Genomic DNA, 20503 nt, shown 5'->3' with positions numbered 1-20503 from the left:
GTGACTCCTAAAAACTATCCTCTGACCTCCACATGAGCTTCCCAGCACAGGAACATGCTTACACTCCCATAATAAAATTAAAAATTTGAATATGGCAAATATTATGTATTCACTAAATTTGGGCTTTGTGGAACTCTAAAGTCCAGTAGTGGATAAGGTTCTGAAATGACCAGTTAGCAGAGTGGGTAAAAACTAGGGACTTCGGATTTGCTATGCCTGACCTTTGGCATAGTGTTTAATCTTCCTATTTCTCAGGTTCTTTTCTCCAAAAGAAGGTTCTAAAACTTACACCATAGGCAAATCTCTAGAAACTTGAGGCCAGCCTGGTCTACTTAATCAAGTTTCAGGCCAGCCAAAGCTACATAATGACACACTGTCTCAACAAAGTAAAGCAGAAACCCTGCCTCCTGGAGATATAAGGTTAACTGAGAACGTCAGTTTATAGTAGTTCAGTAAATACTCACGTTAGACAGGCCTGATGACATATGTCTATGATCACTGCACCCAAGAGATGGTAGCAGGACTGGGCAGTCAAGTCAGACTCAGCAACAGTCTGAGTGAGTGAGACCCTAACACATACATGCATGTGTAAATACATGAGCACACACACACTGTAATCCTTGGGTATTGTCTGTCATGAGGTATTGGAGATTAACTTGAAGAGAGGGTCTATCTGGAAAATGGGAAGGTTGGTCCTGAGGAATGGCCATCCATGGAACAGGGATGAAGGGAAGTTGGGAAAGATTGGATCCCAAACCTCCATGAACCTTAGTCTCGGGGGTGGGCTGTTGACATGCCCTGCAGGGTTCGATAATTTCCCAGGCTGCAGAGAGGTTTAGGCTAGGGTGGGGGGCTGGCGTTTGATTATTGGCATCTTCTGCACCACAGTAGAAGCCTCAGTACTGGAAGCAGTACCAGCAATCTAAGTGTACCTCCTGTCTGTATGACAGGTGGGAAGTGAAAAGCTCAAGTCAAGTGTCTTGGCTGGCTAACTTACTGACCCCTAAAAGAGATAGAGGATAGATCAGGCAGGGGTCAAGAGTAATTGAGAAAGGGCTAAAGAAAGTGTGTGTGTGTGTGTGTGTGTGTGTGTGTGTGTTTTTGAGATGGGGCGGTGTAAGCAGTCTCTGAGGCCTCAGCCCACGCTTGTACATGTCTATGAAAAGATGTCCAAGACAGAATCTGAAGAGCCTTATGTATGTATCTCCTGCAGCCTCCTGGATCAGCCTACACTGGCTTGGAGACCTGTATCTGGCTGGTAAAAAAAAAGTAAAGACTTTTATGGCCAAAGCAGGCTGTGACTGGGTCCAGGTTAACCTTGGAGCTGCCTGCAGGCTTTGCCATTACTACTGTCCCCCATCTCTTCATAACTAGTGCCTTCTTGAGCCCTTGGAGAGGGGAGATGTGAAGAGGTGTGAGAGGCTGTCTCAAAGTCCCAAGAATTATACCCTCAGAATTATACATAGAAGTCCTTTGTACTTTAGGGCTGGGTGGGGCTGCGTTTCGAAGCTGAACTGGAGGAGATAAGCAATGAATGGTTTGTGTTTGCAAATAGACTGACAGCTTCCCAACCCCCTGGGCACCTACTGCTCAAGGAGCAGCCTCTCTGAGTAACTTCAAGTCTCCCTCCCTTAGCGATCTCTGGGTTGACCTTTTGCTGCTAGCCTAGGTCCACAAAAGCGCCCCTTCGGGCCCCCACGCTGCAGACGTTGCTCTCGCCACCTCCATCCTTGCCACTCGCGGAGTGAGGGACTGTACGGGCCCTTTAAGAGCAGCAGGACCAGGGAGCAGAAGCTTGAAGAGAACGAACACTGCTGCCCGACTAGCTCTAGAGGACAGGCGCTGGGGACCAGACTACGAAAACCCAGCGGGTTCATCCAAGCAGGGTCGCAGCGAGATCTCAACCATCCATCCCTCCACAACCGTGTCATCCTTTCTGACCGGAGCCCTGCCTTCCTCTACTGCCCGCCCTGGCCTAGCCCCGCCCCGGCCCGGGCTACCGGGACAGGGAGCCGGGGCGCCGGTGCCGCAGCCAGAGGCAGGTGAAGAGAGCCGGGAGTGTCCTCCTGCGCCGCAACGCTGAGCATCTGGGTCGAACATCCTGGTTGAGCATCTCTGCTGAGCATCCTTGCGTCGCGGCGGCCGGAGACGCGTCAAGGTGACCAGGCGAGCTGGGGACAAGAGGGTCGGCCTAGAGGGTCTGGGGTCTGCCGCTGTCTTTGGGGGGACAGTCCGGAGGCGCATGGCCATCTAAGCAGGATGGGGAGGCCGGCGGAGGAGCGGTGCCAGTCCGTGCAGAGAGGGGCTCGGAGCCGTGGTCAGAGCCTCCTCTGGCCCACCCTGCGCCTCCTAGTTTCCCCGACCTCCGAGCGGGTGGCTACCCTCGCCCGGGCCCCCAGGGACCGCCGGCCTGAGGGGTAAGGAGATTAAGGCCGCGGCGGGGAGGGAGGAGCGGGCGCGGCTTCGACCAGCCGGGCGAGCAAGGCCAGGCTGGGACTGCCTAGGAACGAGGAGAGGTTGCAACTGAGTGTCACTGCACCGGGAGTGTGCTGCCCGGTGCAGAAGACCCGGCGGGAAAAGGGGTGCGGACAGTTGGGGATCTGCCCTGAGAAGGAGGCAGGGGTGGGGGGAGTGGAGGCGGGGCAGCATCAGAAAGCCATGGCGCCTTGAGTAAGGGCTGGAGGGTCTTCCCGGAGCTAAGCAGGCTCTCTCCCTGCAGGCCAGCTGCGTGATGGCGGAGAAGGCACTGGAGGCTGTGGGCTGTGGACTGGGCCCTGGGGCTGTGGCCATGGCCGTGGCGCTGGAGGACGGGGCAGAGCCCCCTGTGCTGACCACGCACCTAAAGAAGGTGGAGAACCATATCACAGAAGCACAGCGGTTCTCTCACCTGCCCAAGCGCTCTGCTGTGGACATCGAGTTCGTGGAACTATCCTATTCCGTGCGGGAGGGGCCCTGCTGGCGCAAACGGGGTAGGTGACAGCCCAATGGGGTTCTCGCTGAGTTGCCTCTCCAGGAGCATAAGTCCTGGGAGTACCCCACTCTGCGAGCTTTGTAGGCCCTAACCCTCACTGCACAACTGTAGCTGGGATACTAGATCCCCGCTCCCGCATCTGCCAGCACTGACTGTGGGAGTTCAATTGGCTATTGAAGCTTTTTCTCCTAAATAGACCCTATGACCTCTGGTCCTTGAGTTAGTCTCTCAGCTCAGTCTCTCTCTCTCTTTCTCTCTCTCTCTCTCTCTCTCTCTCTCTCTCTCTCTCTCTCTCTCTCTCTCTCTCTCCTCCCTCCCTCCCTCCCTCCCTCCCTCCCCCCTCTTTTTTCCTGCCTGTGAAGGTTGGTTGGGGAAGGGGTCCAACCTATCTGTGGAGTCTGGTTTTTTTTCAAGGTTCAACAGTTTCCTTACACCTATTTTTAAAGATGTTCTCATTCCAGCCTTCTTACTCCATTCTTGTATTGCTACAGTCCTTGGAACCGGGAGGGGTGGAGATCAGACAGAAGGGATGTCATCCTTGTGCTACCAATGAGGAAACTGAGACTCAGGGAAGTTGAATAACCTGACCAATGTCCCCCTGCTAGTAAGAGGCAGAGCAGAGCCCAAAGCTGGAAACACAGGAGTTCCCCCATCCTCCCCCACTCCCCTCCCGATCAGGACAGGTTTCCTAGAGTCCCAATAGCTGGGCTGGGAACCTAGAGGTTGGACTGGGTTTGCTTCCCAGAGCTGGGTGTGGGCTAGGGGTGGGGCTGAGACAGTGTCCTCTGTGGCTTAAGAAACAGCTTTGGGGTGCTTCAAAACAAGGCTCAGTATCAGCTGTCCCTACACGTTTTCTCATTCCACAGGCAACCAAAGGGCACGTGTGTGTGTGTGTGTGTGTGTGTGTGTGTGTGTGTGTGTGTGTGTGTGTGTTTGAGCCAGTAGACCTGAGGCATCTGGGCTCCTTATCCAATACCCTAGCCCTAAACTGTCTCTTTCAGTTCTCAGAGTAGCTCTGGGTGGAATAATGAGGTTCTCGTTATTTTCTTGGCCTTTGGAACTTTATGCTATAAAGAAGTGTGGCTAGATTGGGCACATCCTTATCAGTTGGTGGGTGCCCTGGCTAGGGACTCCTCCTTTTTGACCTTGCCAGCCTCATCTACCCTCTTTTTCTTTCTTTTTTTTTTTTTTTTTTTTCCTTTTTTTTTTCGGAGCTGGGGACCGAACCCAGGGCCTTGCGCTTCCTAGGTAAGCGCTCTACCACTGAGCTAAATCCCCAGCCCCTACCCTCTTTTTCATTTTGCCATCTTCTGACCCTGGCCTTTTTCTGCCCTCTGCCCTCCTTTGCCTGGCTTCTCTGTTCTTTGGCTCCTTCTCCCCTCTGGAGAGGACAGAACAAAGCTAAGGGTGGCAGAGAGGGGAAGTGTAAGGGATCTGTGGGGAGACCTCTGCCTCCCTTGGGTGAGGATCTGTCAGCAGTCTCCTTGAACTGTATATGACACTTATTTTTCCAAACACACTCAATTAATTATTACTGATCCCACTTAATAACATAATAACCCTATTAAGTCGTTGGGAGGGAATAATACTGTCTTTTTTAATGGTGTTGGGGATGGAAGCCAGGACCTCCTCTATGCTAGACAAGCACTCTACCACTGAACTACATCCCAGCCAATTACTCTTTTATCGATGAGGATTCACAGACCCTAATGATTTAGTGACTTGCCAGTCATAATGGCACACACCTGTGATCTCAACACTGTGAAGGCTGAGGCGGGATAATTTTGAGTTCAAGACCAGCCTGGAGTACATAGAAAGACCTCATCCCATAAAAACCTAAATAAATAAATTAAGAGATTTGGTAGGGGCTGGGGATTTAGCTCAGTGGTAGAGCGCTTACCTAGGAAGCGCAAGGCCCTGGGTTCGGTCCCCAGCTCCGAAAAAAAAGAACAAAAAAAAAAAAAAAAAAAAAAAGAGATTTGGTGATCTGACAAAATGACAGAGCTCGTGACTGAAACAAGACTAGAACATTGGTGTCTTTCTAGAGGGAGGTCTGCAGGTCCCTCAGGGCTGAGTAGTTGTGATACAGGGGGAGTTAAGAGACAAGTGTTTTCAAGCCAAGGGAAGCCATGTGGCCTTTCGCAGACTGAATGCCCTCTTTTGGCCTGACTTTCCTCCTGGGTTTCTTGGGAGCTCAGCTGAGTTGGTACCTTTGAGAAAGGCAAGCAAGTGTAAGGTGATATCTGTGGCAGGCCTGGGGTTTGACTGGCATCATCAGGCTCTGGCATCAGATTGTGATGAAATGAGGGGAAGGTTCATGCTTGCAGTTTCCTTCCTCATACAAGAAGTCACTTGGGTGAGTGCTCTGCAGAGGGAGCACCTTTCTGGATAACCATGAGGAGCTTGGCCAGAGGGCTGAGACCCAAAACTTTCCTCTCTCAGGAAAGACCTGGCTGTGTGGCCTCCAGTGGATTGATGGTGGTGAGCTCCAGTTACCTCATCTCTGCTGGAGGAACAGCTGAGGGTGAATAGTCTCTGAAGGGGTAGTGGGCGTGGTCAGGCCTGGGGCAGCATAGTTAGGCCTGGGGCAGCATGGGCAGCAGGTTACATAAAGTAAACTTTCATTGTCTTTATTAAGGGGTGCACTTTGGAGTAGGTGAGGGATGAGGGCCGGAGTCCTCACCAAGGCAGGTCTGTGAGCTCAGCAGGCAAGGCCTTGCCCGGTCCTTGGCTTCATCCTGTCTCTGCCTCCCAGGTCATCAGTTGACTATGCACAGTCTCTGTCCCCTGGGTTATACTACAGCAGTGTTTTCTTGCCTAAAGCCAGGGGCTTCTGTTGTTCCTCGGGAGTTCCAGTGCCACCTCTTCCAGGAAGCCACTCGTGATTTCCACCTTACTGTCCATGCTTAGAGGGCAGTTCCATCTCTACTTTTCTCTCTAACCCTAGCTTTTAGTTTCATTCTCACCATATTTTCTCGACCATTTCCCTTACCTAAACTGCGGCTTTCTGGAATGCAGAAATCGTGTCCCTCCTTAGTTTATTTTCTGCCTAGCGTCTGGTACCTAGCTGAATCCATAGTAGATCTCAATCAGCATTTGTCAAGTAGAATTTTATCATACAATACGCCTTGTGAAGTGCACTGTATGTGCCAAGCACTGAGCCATATGCTTTCCTTGTGTTAGCTCATTGATGCTTGACAACAATCCTGAGAGGCAGACACCATCATCCTTATTTAACAGAGCTCAGAGAGGTTAAGCAACCTGCCCCAGGTCACACAGCTGGTAATGTGGATCCAGAGTTTGAACCAGCTCCACATGACTCCCTACTGGTGTGCTTTATACACTTGCTGCTTCCCACTGAGGGAAAGACAGGTGAAATTTTATTGGCCATGTTTGGGGCTAGGGAGACAAGCTTGGGGGGCAGCGAAGACATAAAGAAGGGATTCTTTTTTGTTTTCCTCAGTACGGAGCAATAAAAAAAAAAAAAAAGCAAATGAGAAAACATGCTTACGGAGCATCTATTGCATGCCAGGCAGACAAGGAAGATGAGTAAGGCACAGACCCTTCCCACAAGATGTTCCCTGACTAAGAGGCTGGGGGAGGGGCATGAGCCCAGGCACATGGAGTGACAAATGTGCTGGCATCTGAAAAGTGCTGTGGGAACATAGGACAGGCAGCCAGCTTGGGCTGCTCAGCAGGAGTGTCCTCGGAGTGTGTAAGACAGCAGCTACTCTGACAGAGAGAAGAGAGTCTTGGTCTTCTAGGACCTCAGCATCCTCACTACAGCCATTCAGTAAAGGCATCAGCCTCCCCACAGCCTTCAACTCACCCTATCCCACCCTGGCTGGACTCTAACACTAGTGGCGGTCATTCCTAGGGGGTAAGGAGAGGGTGGAAGCTACTGTGTAAGAACTGCTTGCCCATTGTAACTTTACTCTACTCAACCATGGCTAGTTCACCTATGACTAAGCCTCTTCTAAGATTCTCATTCTCTCTCTCTCTCTCTCTCTCTCTCTCTCTCTCTCTCTCTCTCATACATGCACGTGCACGTGCTTATGCATGAATGTGGGAACCAGAAGTCAACCTCAGATATCATTCCCCAGTAGCCACCTGTCCATGTGTCCATCCGTCCATCCACCTTGCTCTTTGAGATAGGGTCACTGGCTGGCCAGTGAGGTCCTGGGAATCATGCTGCCTTGGCCTTTTCAGCACAACCCCAGTTTCTTTGTATTGTTGTCAGAGATTCATTTTTATTTAAAAATGTGTGTGTGGTGGGGGTGAGGGGTGCTAATTGGTGAATGCTGGTGCTTGCAGACTCCAGAAGACTGCCTTCATGTCCTGGGAGCTAGAGTTACAGGTAGTTGTGAGTCCCTGAGAGTGGGTGCTGGGAGCAGAGCTTGGATCTTCTACCTGAGTAGCATCCAGCTCTTAACTGCTAGGCCATCTCTCTTGCCCTTTGGTTTGTTTTGTTTTAGGCGGGGTTTCAGATTCTGTAGCCCAGACTGGCTTGGAACTCAGAGCAGTTTCTCTGTTTTAGCTTCCTAAATTGGGATTAAGCCAACTTATACACTGGTTAAGCCGGGCAGTTTAAGTGGGTTCTGGAGGTGGAGACTACAGTTCTTTCTTGTGCTTATATGGTAAGGTTTTACTGACCGACCGAGCCAAGCCATCTCCCCAGGACCCATCTTTAAGAGTTAGGAGATGTCTCTGATCCATTAGCCCTCACCAGTGACTCTCCGTCCTTGCTGCAGGTTATAAGACCCTCCTCAAGTGCCTGTCTGGTAAGTTCTGCCGCCGAGAGCTGATTGGCATTATGGGCCCCTCTGGGGCTGGCAAATCCACGTTCATGAACATCTTGGCAGGGTACAGGTGAGCATGAAGAATGGGAGAGGGCAGGAGTCAGGAGAGGGGCCTCTTAGGAGAGCGCAGAAGGTGTTCTAATATGGCTTTGGTGCTCACTGCCAACCAATCTCCCTGCAGGGAGTCGGGGATGAAGGGGCAGATCCTGGTTAACGGGAGGCCACGCGATCTGAGGACCTTTCGCAAGATGTCCTGCTACATCATGCAGGATGACATGCTTCTGCCTCACCTCACGGTGCTAGAGGCCATGATGGTGAGGAGAGGGTGGCCTTCTCCTCCAAGCATCCCTTCCATCCCCAGTCCCCAGCTGAAGGGGCTGGGCAGGGCCTGGCACACATGTCTGTTTTACTTGTTTGTCACTTTTTTAGGTCTCTGCCAACCTGAAGCTGAGTGAGAAGCAAGAGGTGAAGAAGGAACTGGTGAGTGGGTCAGGGGTCAGGGGTCAGGGGGTTGGATGGGGAACACAGGCTTAAAGGGCAAGGGTAATGCTGTATGAAATTGTTGTGGTGCTTGGTGACAGAACCTGACTGGGGCTGGGTGGGGGTGCCTGCAGGTGACAGAGATCCTGACAGCCCTGGGACTGATGTCCTGCTCTCACACAAGGACAGCCCTGCTCTCTGGAGGGCAGAGGAAGCGCCTGGCCATTGCTCTGGAGCTGGTCAACAACCCGCCTGTCATGTTCTTTGATGAGCCTACCAGGTAGCTCCCTGCTTCTCCTGACCTGGGTTTTCCCCTTTCTCAGTCCTGAGCCAGGGCTGGATGTGGAGTCTGGTGAATGACTCCATGACGAGACCAGCTCCTCTGTGTGCAGCCTTCTGGGGACCCCATCCTTGCTAAGCCAGTCAGAGCCAGGTGTCTTTCATCCAGATGTCGATCTGGACACCCCGCTCCACCCTCCTGATTGACATCTCCCTCTCCTCTCCCCCGCAGCCAGCCGTTAGTCATCATCCTCCTTTGGGTAGCTTGCAGATTCGCCCAGTCCCATCCCTAATGCTTGAGCTCAGGACATCATCAAGACTCACTTCCCTGCCTTCAGTCCCCCAAGCACCTTTCTCCAACCTGTAGCCAGACGGACTTTCTAGGCGACAAGTCTGGCAAGCGCCACTCTCCCACTTCAGACCACACAATGAGTCCCGTTTGCCCTCAAAATAGTCAGTGGCATCTTTTCTGGTCTTTCATATTTTATGCTCTAATAACGCTGAGCTGCTATTCCCATTGAAGTCTATGTTTTAAGCCCCTCAGCTTGACCCCTGCTATGTCCTCTGTGAGGAATACCCTTCATCACCACACCTTCTGCTGTCTCTTCACCAGCTAACTTACCAGCTAGACTCCACCCCCTTGCTACAGCACAGTATGGCTGACCCTGGCCAGTCTTTCAGTTTGTGTTGCTATTACACTTTTCACATCTCCTCAAGCCAGCCACAAGCTTGTCTGACTCTCTCTAGACCAATCTAACCCGAGCCCTTTTCACCCCAGTGCTTGGCATATGGTTTTTAAACTGAGCAGTGCTCTGGGCTTGCAAACATCTGAACCATACAAGGTGTGCAGGATTTGGGGGCTTGTCTGTTTGCTTTCTATGGCTGTAATGAAGGCCATGGCCAAAAGCGATGTGGGGAGGGAGGAAAAGGTTTATTTGGCCTACATGTTCAGATCACAGTCAGTCCTTAAGCAAAATGAGGGCAGGAACTCAAGCAGGAACAGAGGCAGGGACCATGGAGGGATGCTGTTCACCGGCTTGGTCTCTAAGGCTCATTCAGCTTGCTTTTTATACAGCTCAGAAGCACCTAACAGGGAGTGGCACCACCCACAGTGGGCTATGCCCTCCCACATCAATCATTAATCAGGAAAATGGCCTCCCAGGCTACTCTGATGGAAGCATCTTCTCAATTAATGTCCCCTCTTCCCAGATGACTCTAGTTTGTGTCAAGTTGACAAAGAGTAACCAGCTCAGGGGTGGCCAGAGGGGGTGCCTTCCCACTAGTTCCATCCCGTTCACAGAAGCTGCCCCGCCTCACTCACCCCTTCTTAGCCACATCCACCTCACTGGTCCCTGGTGACCTCTCTCTGGACAGCGGTCTAGACAGCGCTTCTTGTTTCCAAGTGGTGTCCCTCATGAAGTCCCTGGCCCATGGGGGCCGCACCGTCATCTGCACCATCCACCAGCCCAGTGCCAAGCTCTTTGAGATGTTTGACAAGGTCAGTATCCCTGGGTCACTAAGAAGGCTGGCCTGTGCAATAGAGAGAGCTGTGTCAATGGGGTCTCCCAGTCTACAGGTCGTGTTTTCCTCATGTATGCCTTTCTGCCTCAGCTCTACATCCTGAGCCAGGGACAGTGCATCTTCAAGGGCGTGGTTACCAACCTGATTCCCTATTTGAAGGGGCTTGGCTTGCACTGCCCCACCTACCACAACCCCGCTGACTTCAGTAAGTGGGGGCTCCCGGGAGGATTGGAGTGACAGAAGAGGGCCAAACATTGGTTTTGGATTGTTGAGGTCTCTTGGGGACAGAGAGCTCATTGTCACCTGCCTTCCCCATATACCAAAGAAGGGCTGCCCTGCCCTTGGGAATTGGGGGGGGGGGGTGAAGCCTAGCTGAGCACTCTGCTCTATGTCCCCCTAGTCATTGAGGTGGCCTCTGGAGAGTATGGAGACCTGAACCCCATGCTGTTCAGGGCTGTGCAGAATGGCCTTTGCACCATGGCCGAGAAGAAGAGCAGCCCCGAGAAGAATGAGGTCCCTGCCCACTGTCCCACTTGCCCTCCGGTGAGTGGGGTGGAGAGGGCAGAGTGGGGAAGGGGAGATGGGGCTATAGACAAAGAACCTGCCAAAGAACAGTCCCCAGAGTCATTGCTGCTACTGTGTAGCGGGAAGCCTGGTGCTTGGGACAGACCTACTGTTAGCAGCAGTGTGAGCTCCTGCAGTGTGAGCTCCTGCAGTGCGAGCTCCTGGGCTTTGGACTTCTCCTCCACCTGTTCCTCCAGAGCTGCTATAGCATCTTTGCTGCACTGCCCTCAGTGCCTGCTCAGGGCCCATCTAGAAAGTGGGGCCAGTGCAGTGGGGCCAGAGTGGTCTGCTGTCATCTCTAACCCAGAGGTGACCACGCTAGCTTCTCAAAAGAGGTGGGAAGACTAAGCTACCAAATCACACAGGCTCTTAGCAGGCCATAGGGGCAGCCAGGATCCACACAGGGTCAGATCCCTTCCTTCGAGGAGATGCCATCACTCCTGAAAGCCAGAGGCTTGGCTCTTGTCATTATCAGTCATTGTCATCCTTGTTGCTCAGTGGGCGATCCAGTGGTTCATTCATACAATTAGCCAGTGATAATAAAGTGAAGAAGAAGGGGCAGTCAGATGAGCCAGAAGGGGTCCTGACTCCTCCCTGTCTCCTATCACCCAGTATCTTTATGTGGTCTCTCTCCCTTTCTCTTTCCCTCCCACCCTCAAGCTCCCTGAAGTTCTTACCCCTAAATCCAGAGCAGCTGAGAGGCAAAGGCTCCTCCTTCTGCAGGCCTGGGCGCTGTCCTGAGAAGAGCTTGGGACTCTCCCATCGACTGAGTTGGACAGACAGTGGGTGGGTTAGGGTACACTCATTTGGCCCCCTTTCTTCTCCCTAGGAACTGGATCCCATTGAAAGCCACACGTTTGCCACCAGCACCCTCACCCAGTTCTGCATCCTCTTCAGGAGGACTTTCTTGTCCATCCTCAGGGACACGGTGAGATGTCAAGCTGAGGGGTAGGAGGGGTAGGCTGGACCTCTTGGGCGACAGAATCTCTGTCGCTGGGATCTCTGTTACCCGGAGCACTATTCTTCCCTGTAGTGGCTCTATAAGCCTGCAGGGCATCCCTGACTGACTTCCCATTCTAGCATGGCCTTCCTTGTGTCCCCCACCCTCATTCCCGCTCCCTTGGCCTGAAACACATACTTCTTCTTTTGATGATCTGGGCCATAGGTCCTGACCCACTTGCGGTTCATGTCACATGTGTTGATCGGCGTCCTCATTGGTCTCCTCTACCTGCACATCGGCGATGATGCCAGCAAGGTCTTCAACAACACCGGCTTCCTCTTCTTTTCCATGCTCTTCCTCATGTTTGCAGCCCTCATGCCGACTGTGCTCACCTGTGAGCTGATCTGCCTGGCGAATAGGGCTAGGGCGGGGGTGGCCAAGGCTTAGGCTGTGAAGCCTGACCTTCCTGTACCCTCAGTTCCCCTAGAGATGGCAGTCTTCATGAGGGAGCACCTGAACTACTGGTACAGTCTCAAAGCATATTACCTGGCCAAGACGATGGCTGATGTACCCTTCCAGGTGAGTCTCATGGAACGTGTGGGAAAGCTGACAAGACCCGGGAAGTTGTAATCACAGCCAGGTGTAGTGGCTCACCTCATCCCAACACTTGGGGTTGGGGGTGGGAGTGTGTGGGTGTGTGTGTGCTGAGAGAGGAGGACTGCCATGAATCCAAGTCCAGCCAGAGCTACAGTGTGACTATCTATCCCAACAAATAAAGAGGTGACCATAATAGCAGAATAACAATGAGAGAGCTCATAGGTCCTAGCGCTTCACTTATTTGCAACCAGTTTGTCTTAGCTTCGGTGTCCCACATGGAAAATGGAATAGCAACAGCGTCCTTCTCAGAGTTGAGCTTAGAGCTAAATGTGAATGCATAGAAAGCTTAGTTTCTAAATTTAATTTCTGACTTTTTTTTTGAGACGGGGTCTCTGCATAGCCCTGGCTGTCTTGGAACTCTCTCTATAGACCAGGTTTTCCTTGAACTCAACAGAGCATACGGCGATGCTACCTGGCAGTATTTTTATGTTTATTTATTTATCTTGTGTGTGTAAATACACATGGATGCCACGTTATATGTGGGGAGGTCAGAGGACAGTATGCAGAATTCAGTTCTCTCCCTCCAGCATGTGAATTCTAAGGTTTGAATGCCTCAGACTTGGCAAGCAAGCACCTTTATTACTATTATTATTATTATTTATTTATTTTTTAACCTGCCAAGCCAACTTGCTGGCTCCCTATAGGTTTTAGAAGAGATCTTGTTATAGAAATACCAGCTGGCATTTTGTTCAACACATTACCACCTTGCTAGAAGCTTCGGACCACCAATAACCCTTTATGCAAAGCACAGAAAAGTGTTCCTTTATCTAGGTGCGGCCTGGCATACCAATAATACCCACACTTGGAAGGTGAAGCAGGATGATTAGAAATTTAAGGTCACCCCTGGCTACCTGAAGAGTTTGAGACCAGAATGGGCTATGAGAGACACCTGGCTCAAGCAAACAGACAAACACCAAAAGGGGGGGAGGGTGCTGCTCTGTTGGGAGCTGTGAGCCTACAGGTGGTCTTCAGTACCACTGTAGTTAGTGAGCCAAGTCCCTGTTTCCCATGAGCTTGTCTCCTCTCTCTCTCTCTCTCTCTCTCTCTCTCTCTCTCTCTCTCTCTCTCTCTCCCTCCCTCCCTCCCTCCCTCGCTCTCGCTCTCTCTCTCTCTCTCTCTCTCTCTGTCTCTCTCTCTCTCTCTGTATTTATTTATCTAGGTTATTTCTGGAACTGTACTGGAACTGGCTAGACCAGGCTGACCTTGAACGTGTAGCAATCCCCCTGCCTCAGCTTCTCAAGTGCTAAGGAATTATCACTTAACATAAATTATAACTTTAATAAGGTTTAAAATTGATGTTAAGGGTTAGTAAGCAAAATGAAGCAAATTAACAACCTGTCATCTTATTTTGTTATAAGAGCATCTAAGATATGCTTATTTAACAAAAAAATACAGATATACTGTGACTTTAGTAATTAGAGTCTCCCTGGTGTGCTTTAGACCTCTAGATTTGCCCAGTCCACATGTCTGCTTCTTTGTGTCCAAAAGGTGGCAGCCTCAAGGGGAAACAGCTCTCTCCTAGGGAGAGTTAATTCTTTAATGGCATATGGAGACTGGAGAAAAGGCTCATCTATAAAAGATTAAAAATGCTTGCTGCTCTTCCAGAGGACTAGAGTTTAGTGTCCCTCCCCCCCAACCTCCAACACACACACATCAGGTGGTTCACACTGCTTATAACTCCAGCTCCAGGGGATACAACACCCTCTTCTGGTCTTCTCTTGCACATAGGTGACATACATATTCAGAGAGGTGTACACATAAATAAAAACAAGTCTCAAATAAATATACTATATTATGTATATGTGTATGTATAAATATATATGCTTGGAGAGATGGCACAGTGGTTAGAAGTGTTTGTTGCTTTTGCAGAAGGCCTGAATTCAGTTATCAGCATCCATATCAGACAGCTTACAAATATCTGTAATTCTACCTCTAGGGGTCCAACATCCTTTTCTGGCTTCTGTGTGCACCTACATAAATGAGCACATACACACATACAGACACACATACATACACACACACACACACACACACAGTAAACACATAGACACACACACCACACGCACCATACATGCAGACACAGTAAACACACACAGGCATGAATACTACAAATACCACACACACAGACATACACACCACACACACAGACACACATACACAAACACTGCACACACAGACACAGTAAACACACAGACACATTCATACTAAACACACATGCTAGAAATACCACGCACACAGAGACATACACACACCATACCACACACACGCATACCATACACACAGACACACTAAATACACACATACTATAAACACTGCACACATAGACACACATACAGACACACACACAGACACAGTAAACACACAGACACACACACCACACACACCATACACACAGACACATTAAACACACATATTACAAACACTGCACACATGGACACACAGACACAGTAAACATACAAACACACTCACACCATACATACACACATACTACAAATACCACACACACAGAGACATACACATTCACACACCACACACACATACCATACACATGCAGACACACTAAATACACACATACTATAAACACTGCACACACAGAGACACACACACATACACCACACACTCAGACACACTAAAGACACACAGACACACACAGACACTACCTTGGAATGATGAGAAGGCCTCTGTATACTCAAAGATGGGAGGAGTCACCATGCCTCAACCTGTCAGAGCGACAGAACAAAGCTATGCAAGATGTAATCTGGGAGGAGGGGACGTGTGTCAGTCTAAAAGGCAGCGTGAACAAGAGCGGAGGCTGGAGAGGGTGGAGGAGCCCTGGGAACACTCGTTTCCCAGTGAAGTGACAGTGTGACCTAGGTCACCTGCCCTTGACTTGAAGCTCCCTAACAGACTCTAGCTGCTTCCCAGGTTGTGTGCCCAGTGGTGTACTGCAGCATTGTGTACTGGATGACTGGCCAGCCGGCTGAGACCAGCCGCTTCCTGCTCTTCTCAGCCTTGTCCATAGCTACCGCCTTAGTTGCCCAGTCTTTGGGACTCTTGATTGGCGCTGCTTCTACCTCCTTGCAGGTGAGAAAGTTGGCACCCAGGTGGGACTCTCGTGGGAGACATCAAGAGATGCCATGGGGTGGATGGAACTGTGGTCTCCCCTGTGACAGCCAAACTCCATTCTCCTCTCCTTCAGGTGGCCACCTTTGTGGGCCCAGTCACTGCCATCCCTGTCCTCTTGTTCTCTGGCTTCTTTGTCAGTTTCAAGACCATCCCCACTTACCTGCAATGGAGCTCCTACCTTTCCTATGTCAGGTGGGTATGGTTCCCTCCCCCACAGGCAGTCCTACCAGCTTTAAAGGGGCTGTGCCATGTCTGATGCCTGCCCCTGCCCCTGGTGACCTGGCTGGGATCTGGTGATTTTCGGAGGGACAGGGATCTTGTGCCCCATGGTTCACTCTGATGCTCCTGTTTATCTAGGTATGGCTTTGAGGGTCTGATCCTGACCATCTATGGCATGGAGAGAGGACATCTGACCTGCTTAGAGGATCACTGCCCATTCCGGGACCCACAGATCATCTTGCATGAGCTGGATGTGGAGGAGGCCAAGCTCTACATGGACTTCCTGGTCCTGGGCATTTTCTTCCTTGCCCTGCGGCTGCTTGCATACCTTGTGCTTCGGTACCGGGTCAAGTCTGAGAGATAGAGCCTGGCTCCTACCTCTTCTGGGCAGGACGCCCCCAGTTCCAGCCCTTTGGGACTGTTTTAAACTTGTAGACTTGGGTGTCGGTTGCTGGTGCGGCTGCCCTCCTCTCCCTCAGCTGCTTCACAGGCCGGCTGGCTGGCTGTGGGCCGTGGCTCCCAGCCTCAGCACCAGAGGTAGGGCTCCAGCCCTCCCATCAAGGCCAGGAGTCTTCCCAAGTTGAAGCAGTTTGTAGCTTCCTCCCTACTGTCTCCAACACCTGCATGCAAAGACTGCTGGGAGGCTGCCGCCCTCCTCTGCCGAAAGCACCCTCCTCTGTTGATTACTTGGGAGCTCCATGTTCTCTAAGCCTTGACTTACAAGCAAGCAATCAGATTGACCCCCTCTGGGGTCCCCGCCACACAAGTGTTGGTAAACTGTTATCATGTTGGAGTCCCAGGGCTGGGCCCTGATGGGGTCCCCAGGGAGTCCCATCACGGACATTGGATGGAGTAAGGAGGGACTCTGGAAGCTTCCTCCTCCTCCCCTTTTCTCCCCACACCCACTTTGGCTAATTTGGACCATCTGTTGAGACAGAAGCCGGGCTTTCTGTCTGGCCCACCACTCCCAATCCTGGAGATTGGAGAGAGCATGGGATGTCCCAGCCCCTTCCCTAAGCCTTTGGTCAAGGTAGATCTCAATGTCACCTCTGCAATAATGTCTGTGTCACTCTCCCATCTGCCACAGGAACTAGAGAATGTACTTTATTCTGGGGAGGAAGGTGAGCCGGGGAAGCCCCCACCCTCCTTCTTTGCTGCTCCTGAGGCTCAGTTCCACAGGCTCCTTTCCTCTCCAGAGTCACATCACAGGCACACAAAGGCCACCAGGCGATCTCAGCCCTACACAGGCACCACCCCTTATGGCTCAGAGGAAGAGTGACCATGGCAGGGAGCTGATGGTGGTGGCAGGAGGGCAGTCCCAATGTCCTCCTGCAGAATCCCACTTTGGAGGCTAAGAACGAGGCTGGTGTGACCCAGTGTGGCTCCAGGCTCAGCAGGTGTCTATCTCCCAGTCTTCCCTCCCTCTTGAGCCAGGGGTGGCACTGGCCTCCTGGAGGTCAGAACCCAACAAGCACAAGAATGGGCATAGCTGGCTTCAGCCACTGCTCCCCATGGCCCTCCTTTTGTGCCCCATGCTGACACTCGCTCTCCTGCCCCTTCTCCAGCTGCCTGCTGCTCACTCAAACTTCTGTTCACATATATTCATCTTCCAGTCAGCAGCTGGGTCCTGGACATCAGAGCAGCGGGGCCTGGATGCCAGGAGGCAGACACAGCTGTGTCTTCTCTTGGTGGGTCCGGGATCATCCTATAGCTGGTTTCTCCTCCTCCAGGACTCTTCCCCAGTCCCTGTGCTCACTCCTCTGTATCTGCTCCAGGTTATTCTCATCACAGAGAGACCAGTTGTATTTGTGGGATTTCACCCATTATTAATAAAACCTATATTTATACAGTATACAGGGCGTGGATGTGGATCTGCCACCTATACCATGAGTTATATGAGGAGGTCTTCAAAGCACTCGGCAAGATGTCTGTCAGCTTTGGGGATCCTGTGGCAGGGACGTTAAGTCTTAGGCATCTGTCAAATTCATGAGTGTATATCCTATGAACTATTTGTGTCATACTTCCTGCCTGACCAAAACTTCAGTGCCAAGCCACACTGTCTTGTCATCATCCCCGCTTTTCAGGTGAGAAAGGTGACGTTGGTCCTTAAGTAGTAGAAATGGAACCTTGAGTGCTGGGCCTGTAGCTCAGCTGGCTGAGTGCTTGCTTAGCATGCATGACAACTAGGTTCAGTCCCCAGCTCTGTGTAACCCAGATGTGGTGGCAATGCACGCGTTATTCCAGAAGTGGGGAGGTGGGCACAGAGGACTGGAAGCTCAAAGTCATCCTTAGTTACGTAGGGAGTTCAAGGCCAGCCTGGGCAACATGAGACCCCGCTTAAAGACAGGCAGGGTGGGAAATGGAATATAGAGATCAGATCTTCGGCTTCTCAGCACCAGTCAGGGCTCTTGGTCACTGCTGGGTCTGCAAGCTGTGGATGAGCACTTGTGTCTGATGCATATTACCAAAGTGTCCATGACTCTGTCCGGGGCTCATGGAGCCCTGATAGTGCCTAGAGGGAAGGGAGAGTGCCAGTCGGTGGTTTTCAGAAAGGGCAATGGGAAACAGAAAAGTCTCTAGAGCTATGGTTCTCAGCCTTCCTAATGCTGTGGCCCTTTAATACAGTTCCTCAGGTTGTGCTGACTCCCAACCATAAAGTTATTTCATTGCTACTTCATAACTGCAATTTCGCTACTGTTGTGAATCGTAATGTAAACACCTGATATTTGAGAACCACAGCCGTATCTGTCTCCAGGATGGGCGTGGCCGGGATCTCATTGGCCTTACTTTAATTTTCTCTTCTCTTCTCCTTTCCATTTTTTTTCTTCTATTGGGCCATTTATACCAGGTCTGAACCATCATTAATCAGCACAGAACGTTAGAGGTTTGTAGTGGGCAAGTGTTCTGAGGGTCTGAGGGTCAGAGACCTGATGGCAGATGGCCCAAAAAGCTGTGTATTGTCTCATCTTTTCTCTTAGGCCTGAGGGTTGGGGGATTGAAAGAATCTACTGAAACCAGCCCTGTCAGCTGTCTGGGACACCACAATTGTGCCCTAGGTCAAGGAAGTGCCCTGGATGGGACTAGGGTACTCAACTGTAGACAGATTAACTTCATTTCTTACAAAGACTTGGAGAGAGGGGGAGAAGTTGGGAGAATCCGAATCCTAGGTTGTTTTAGGGGACATTCAGGGTCTTCTTTCTGGAGCGATGGTAATAAAAGGCTCATCAAAAGTTAAATGTTTCTTCATCACCTACTTTTCCTCCCTCCCTCCCTCCTTCCTTCTTTTTTCTTTTCTTTTTTCTTTTTGCTTGTTTCTTTGTAACAGGGTCTCATTATGTAAAGCTGGCTAGCCTGAAGCTCACTATGTAGGCCAGGCTAGCCTGCCTACCTCAGCCACCTGAGTGTTAGGATTAAGGGTCATCACACACAGATGCTTTTATTTTTCTCTAATATTAGTTTTTATTATTTATTTATCTGGGGGGGTCTTATTTATTCTTATACAGGTTCTCATATAGTGCAGGCTGGCCTTGAACTTACTGTGTCACCACAGAGCTGTCCTAGCATTTGATTCTCTTGCGCCTACCTACCAAACACTACCCTTTCAGGCAGGTACATCTGGTTTATGCATTGAATTGCAAATTAAACTCAGGATTTTCTGTATAGAAGGCAAGGACTTTACCAACTGGGCTACATCTCCAGTTGGCTCCTTCCTGATCATGTAGCCCAGGTTTTCCTTGAATTCAAAGCAATCCTGTAAGTGCTGGTAATACAAGAACGAGCAGCCACCATGAACTAGTTTTTCCTTTAGATTATTCGTTTACTGTTTCATTTTGTATTTGCTTGTTTATTTGGCCAAAAGTTGAACCTAAGACCTTGCACATTCCCAGGCCTCTTTAAGTTGTTTTACCCTTTTAGACAAGTTGGCTGTCATTGCCTGGGTTGCCTTTGAGCTCCACCTATAACTTAGGCAGGCCTTGGATTTATAACTATCTGTCCTCGGCCTCCTAAACAGGGGGGATTACAGTCCTCGATATTCAGGTCCTTTGGTTGGTTCTCTTTCAAAATGCAAACCCATCTTCAACCCATACTAAACACACTTTACACTGAGCTGCACTCTAAGCCCCAAATGAAATAGGTCTGAAATAATCAAACACCTTTGATTTGAAGTTTCACAGAGACTAGAGAGGCAAACGGCCCTTTTGAAGCCAGGAATCACCTTCAGGCACAGAGAATACTTGGACAACAGCTTACAGATTCACAGAGAGAGCTTTTGATTCCCACAGCAACCCCAAGATGGGGCTAAGAGCAGTGCTACCATCATCTCCCTTCACAGGGAAGGAACCTGAGGTGGGCAGAGGAAGCAAGCGAGCTCTCCAAGCTCTCCAGACTCGGCTCTCACCATGGCTTTGCTGCCTCCCCCCACTTCCAGCAACCTGCCCATCCAGGGATGTTTGAAAATGGATGCTCTCTCTCGTGCCCACCTGTCAGGCTTCAGCCACCATGTTCCCAACCGGCTGCCTCTCTGGGTCAGGGCTTGTGCAAAGTGCTGGAGGGCAGAGCTGATCAAGATGGTTTTCTGTGCCATGGCTCTCAGAGCACCTGGTGGCCCATACTGAGGCCAGACAACAGAGGACATGCCCATGGCATGACTCACACAACCCTTCTGTCTGCAGAGGCTAGTCAAATTATATGTTAATATAATCACCCACACAGTTGTAATACTCACAGGAGGAAGGGAGTGGTTTTGCTGTGAACAATGAATAATAATTGTAGCCAGGTGACAGTTGACTTCCCATGGCAAGGTAAATAGAGAAACTACTGGACCCTACTGTCACCCCTGAGACTACATCCATAGAGATACTCATATCATTCAACTCCTCTTGAAGAACCTTATTTATTTATCCATTCATTTATCCATTCATTCATCCACTTGTTTGTTTGTTTGTT

At 50.6% G+C, this 20503-nt stretch overlaps 1 protein-coding gene across 3 annotated transcripts; it reads left to right on the top strand.

Moving 5' to 3' along the window:
• The first annotated feature begins 98 nt into the window (after window positions 1-98).
• Window positions 99-17408, top strand: Abcg4 (ATP binding cassette subfamily G member 4). 3 transcript variants are annotated; one of them, XM_063265106.1, is made up of 15 exons: window positions 99-2417; window positions 2720-2969; window positions 7723-7840; window positions 7952-8084; window positions 8200-8250; window positions 8385-8530; window positions 9904-10027; window positions 10141-10255; window positions 10451-10593; window positions 11444-11542; window positions 11780-11948; window positions 12033-12133; window positions 15137-15295; window positions 15411-15529; window positions 15695-17408. In XM_063265106.1, the coding sequence occupies exons 2-15, from the start codon at window positions 2732-2734 to the stop codon at window positions 15918-15920; spliced, it is 1941 nt and encodes a 646-aa protein (XP_063121176.1). In that variant the 5' UTR covers window positions 99-2417; window positions 2720-2731; the 3' UTR covers window positions 15921-17408. The 3 variants fall into 3 exon arrangements, with proteins under 3 accessions (XP_063121176.1, NP_001100286.2, XP_038936979.1); NM_001106816.2 differs by having other exon boundaries at window positions 1842-2158; XM_039081051.2 differs by lacking the exons at window positions 99-2417; window positions 2720-2969; window positions 7723-7840; window positions 7952-8084; window positions 8200-8250 and having other exon boundaries at window positions 8386-8530; window positions 9861-10027.
• Window positions 17409-20503: the final 3095 nt, after the last annotated feature.

Source organism: Rattus norvegicus, chromosome 8 (genome assembly GCF_036323735.1).
Source record: "Rattus norvegicus strain BN/NHsdMcwi chromosome 8, GRCr8, whole genome shotgun sequence".
NCBI lineage: Eukaryota > Metazoa > Chordata > Mammalia > Rodentia > Muridae > Rattus > Rattus norvegicus.
Note: the sequence above shows the minus strand (reverse complement) of the source record. Positions and strands in the feature narration are given on the sequence as shown.

Coding starts and splice junctions, on each gene's coding strand:
- Abcg4 (XM_063265106.1), top strand. CDS start 2,732: ATGGCGGAGAAGGCACTGGAGGCTGTGGGCTGTGGACTGGGCCCTGGG. Junction 7,841..7,951: donor AACATCTTGGCAGGGTACAG/GTGAGCATGAAG, acceptor ATCTCCCTGCAG/GGAGTCGGGGATGAAGGGGC. Junction 8,251..8,384: donor AAGAGGTGAAGAAGGAACTG/GTGAGTGGGTCA, acceptor GGGTGCCTGCAG/GTGACAGAGATCCTGACAGC.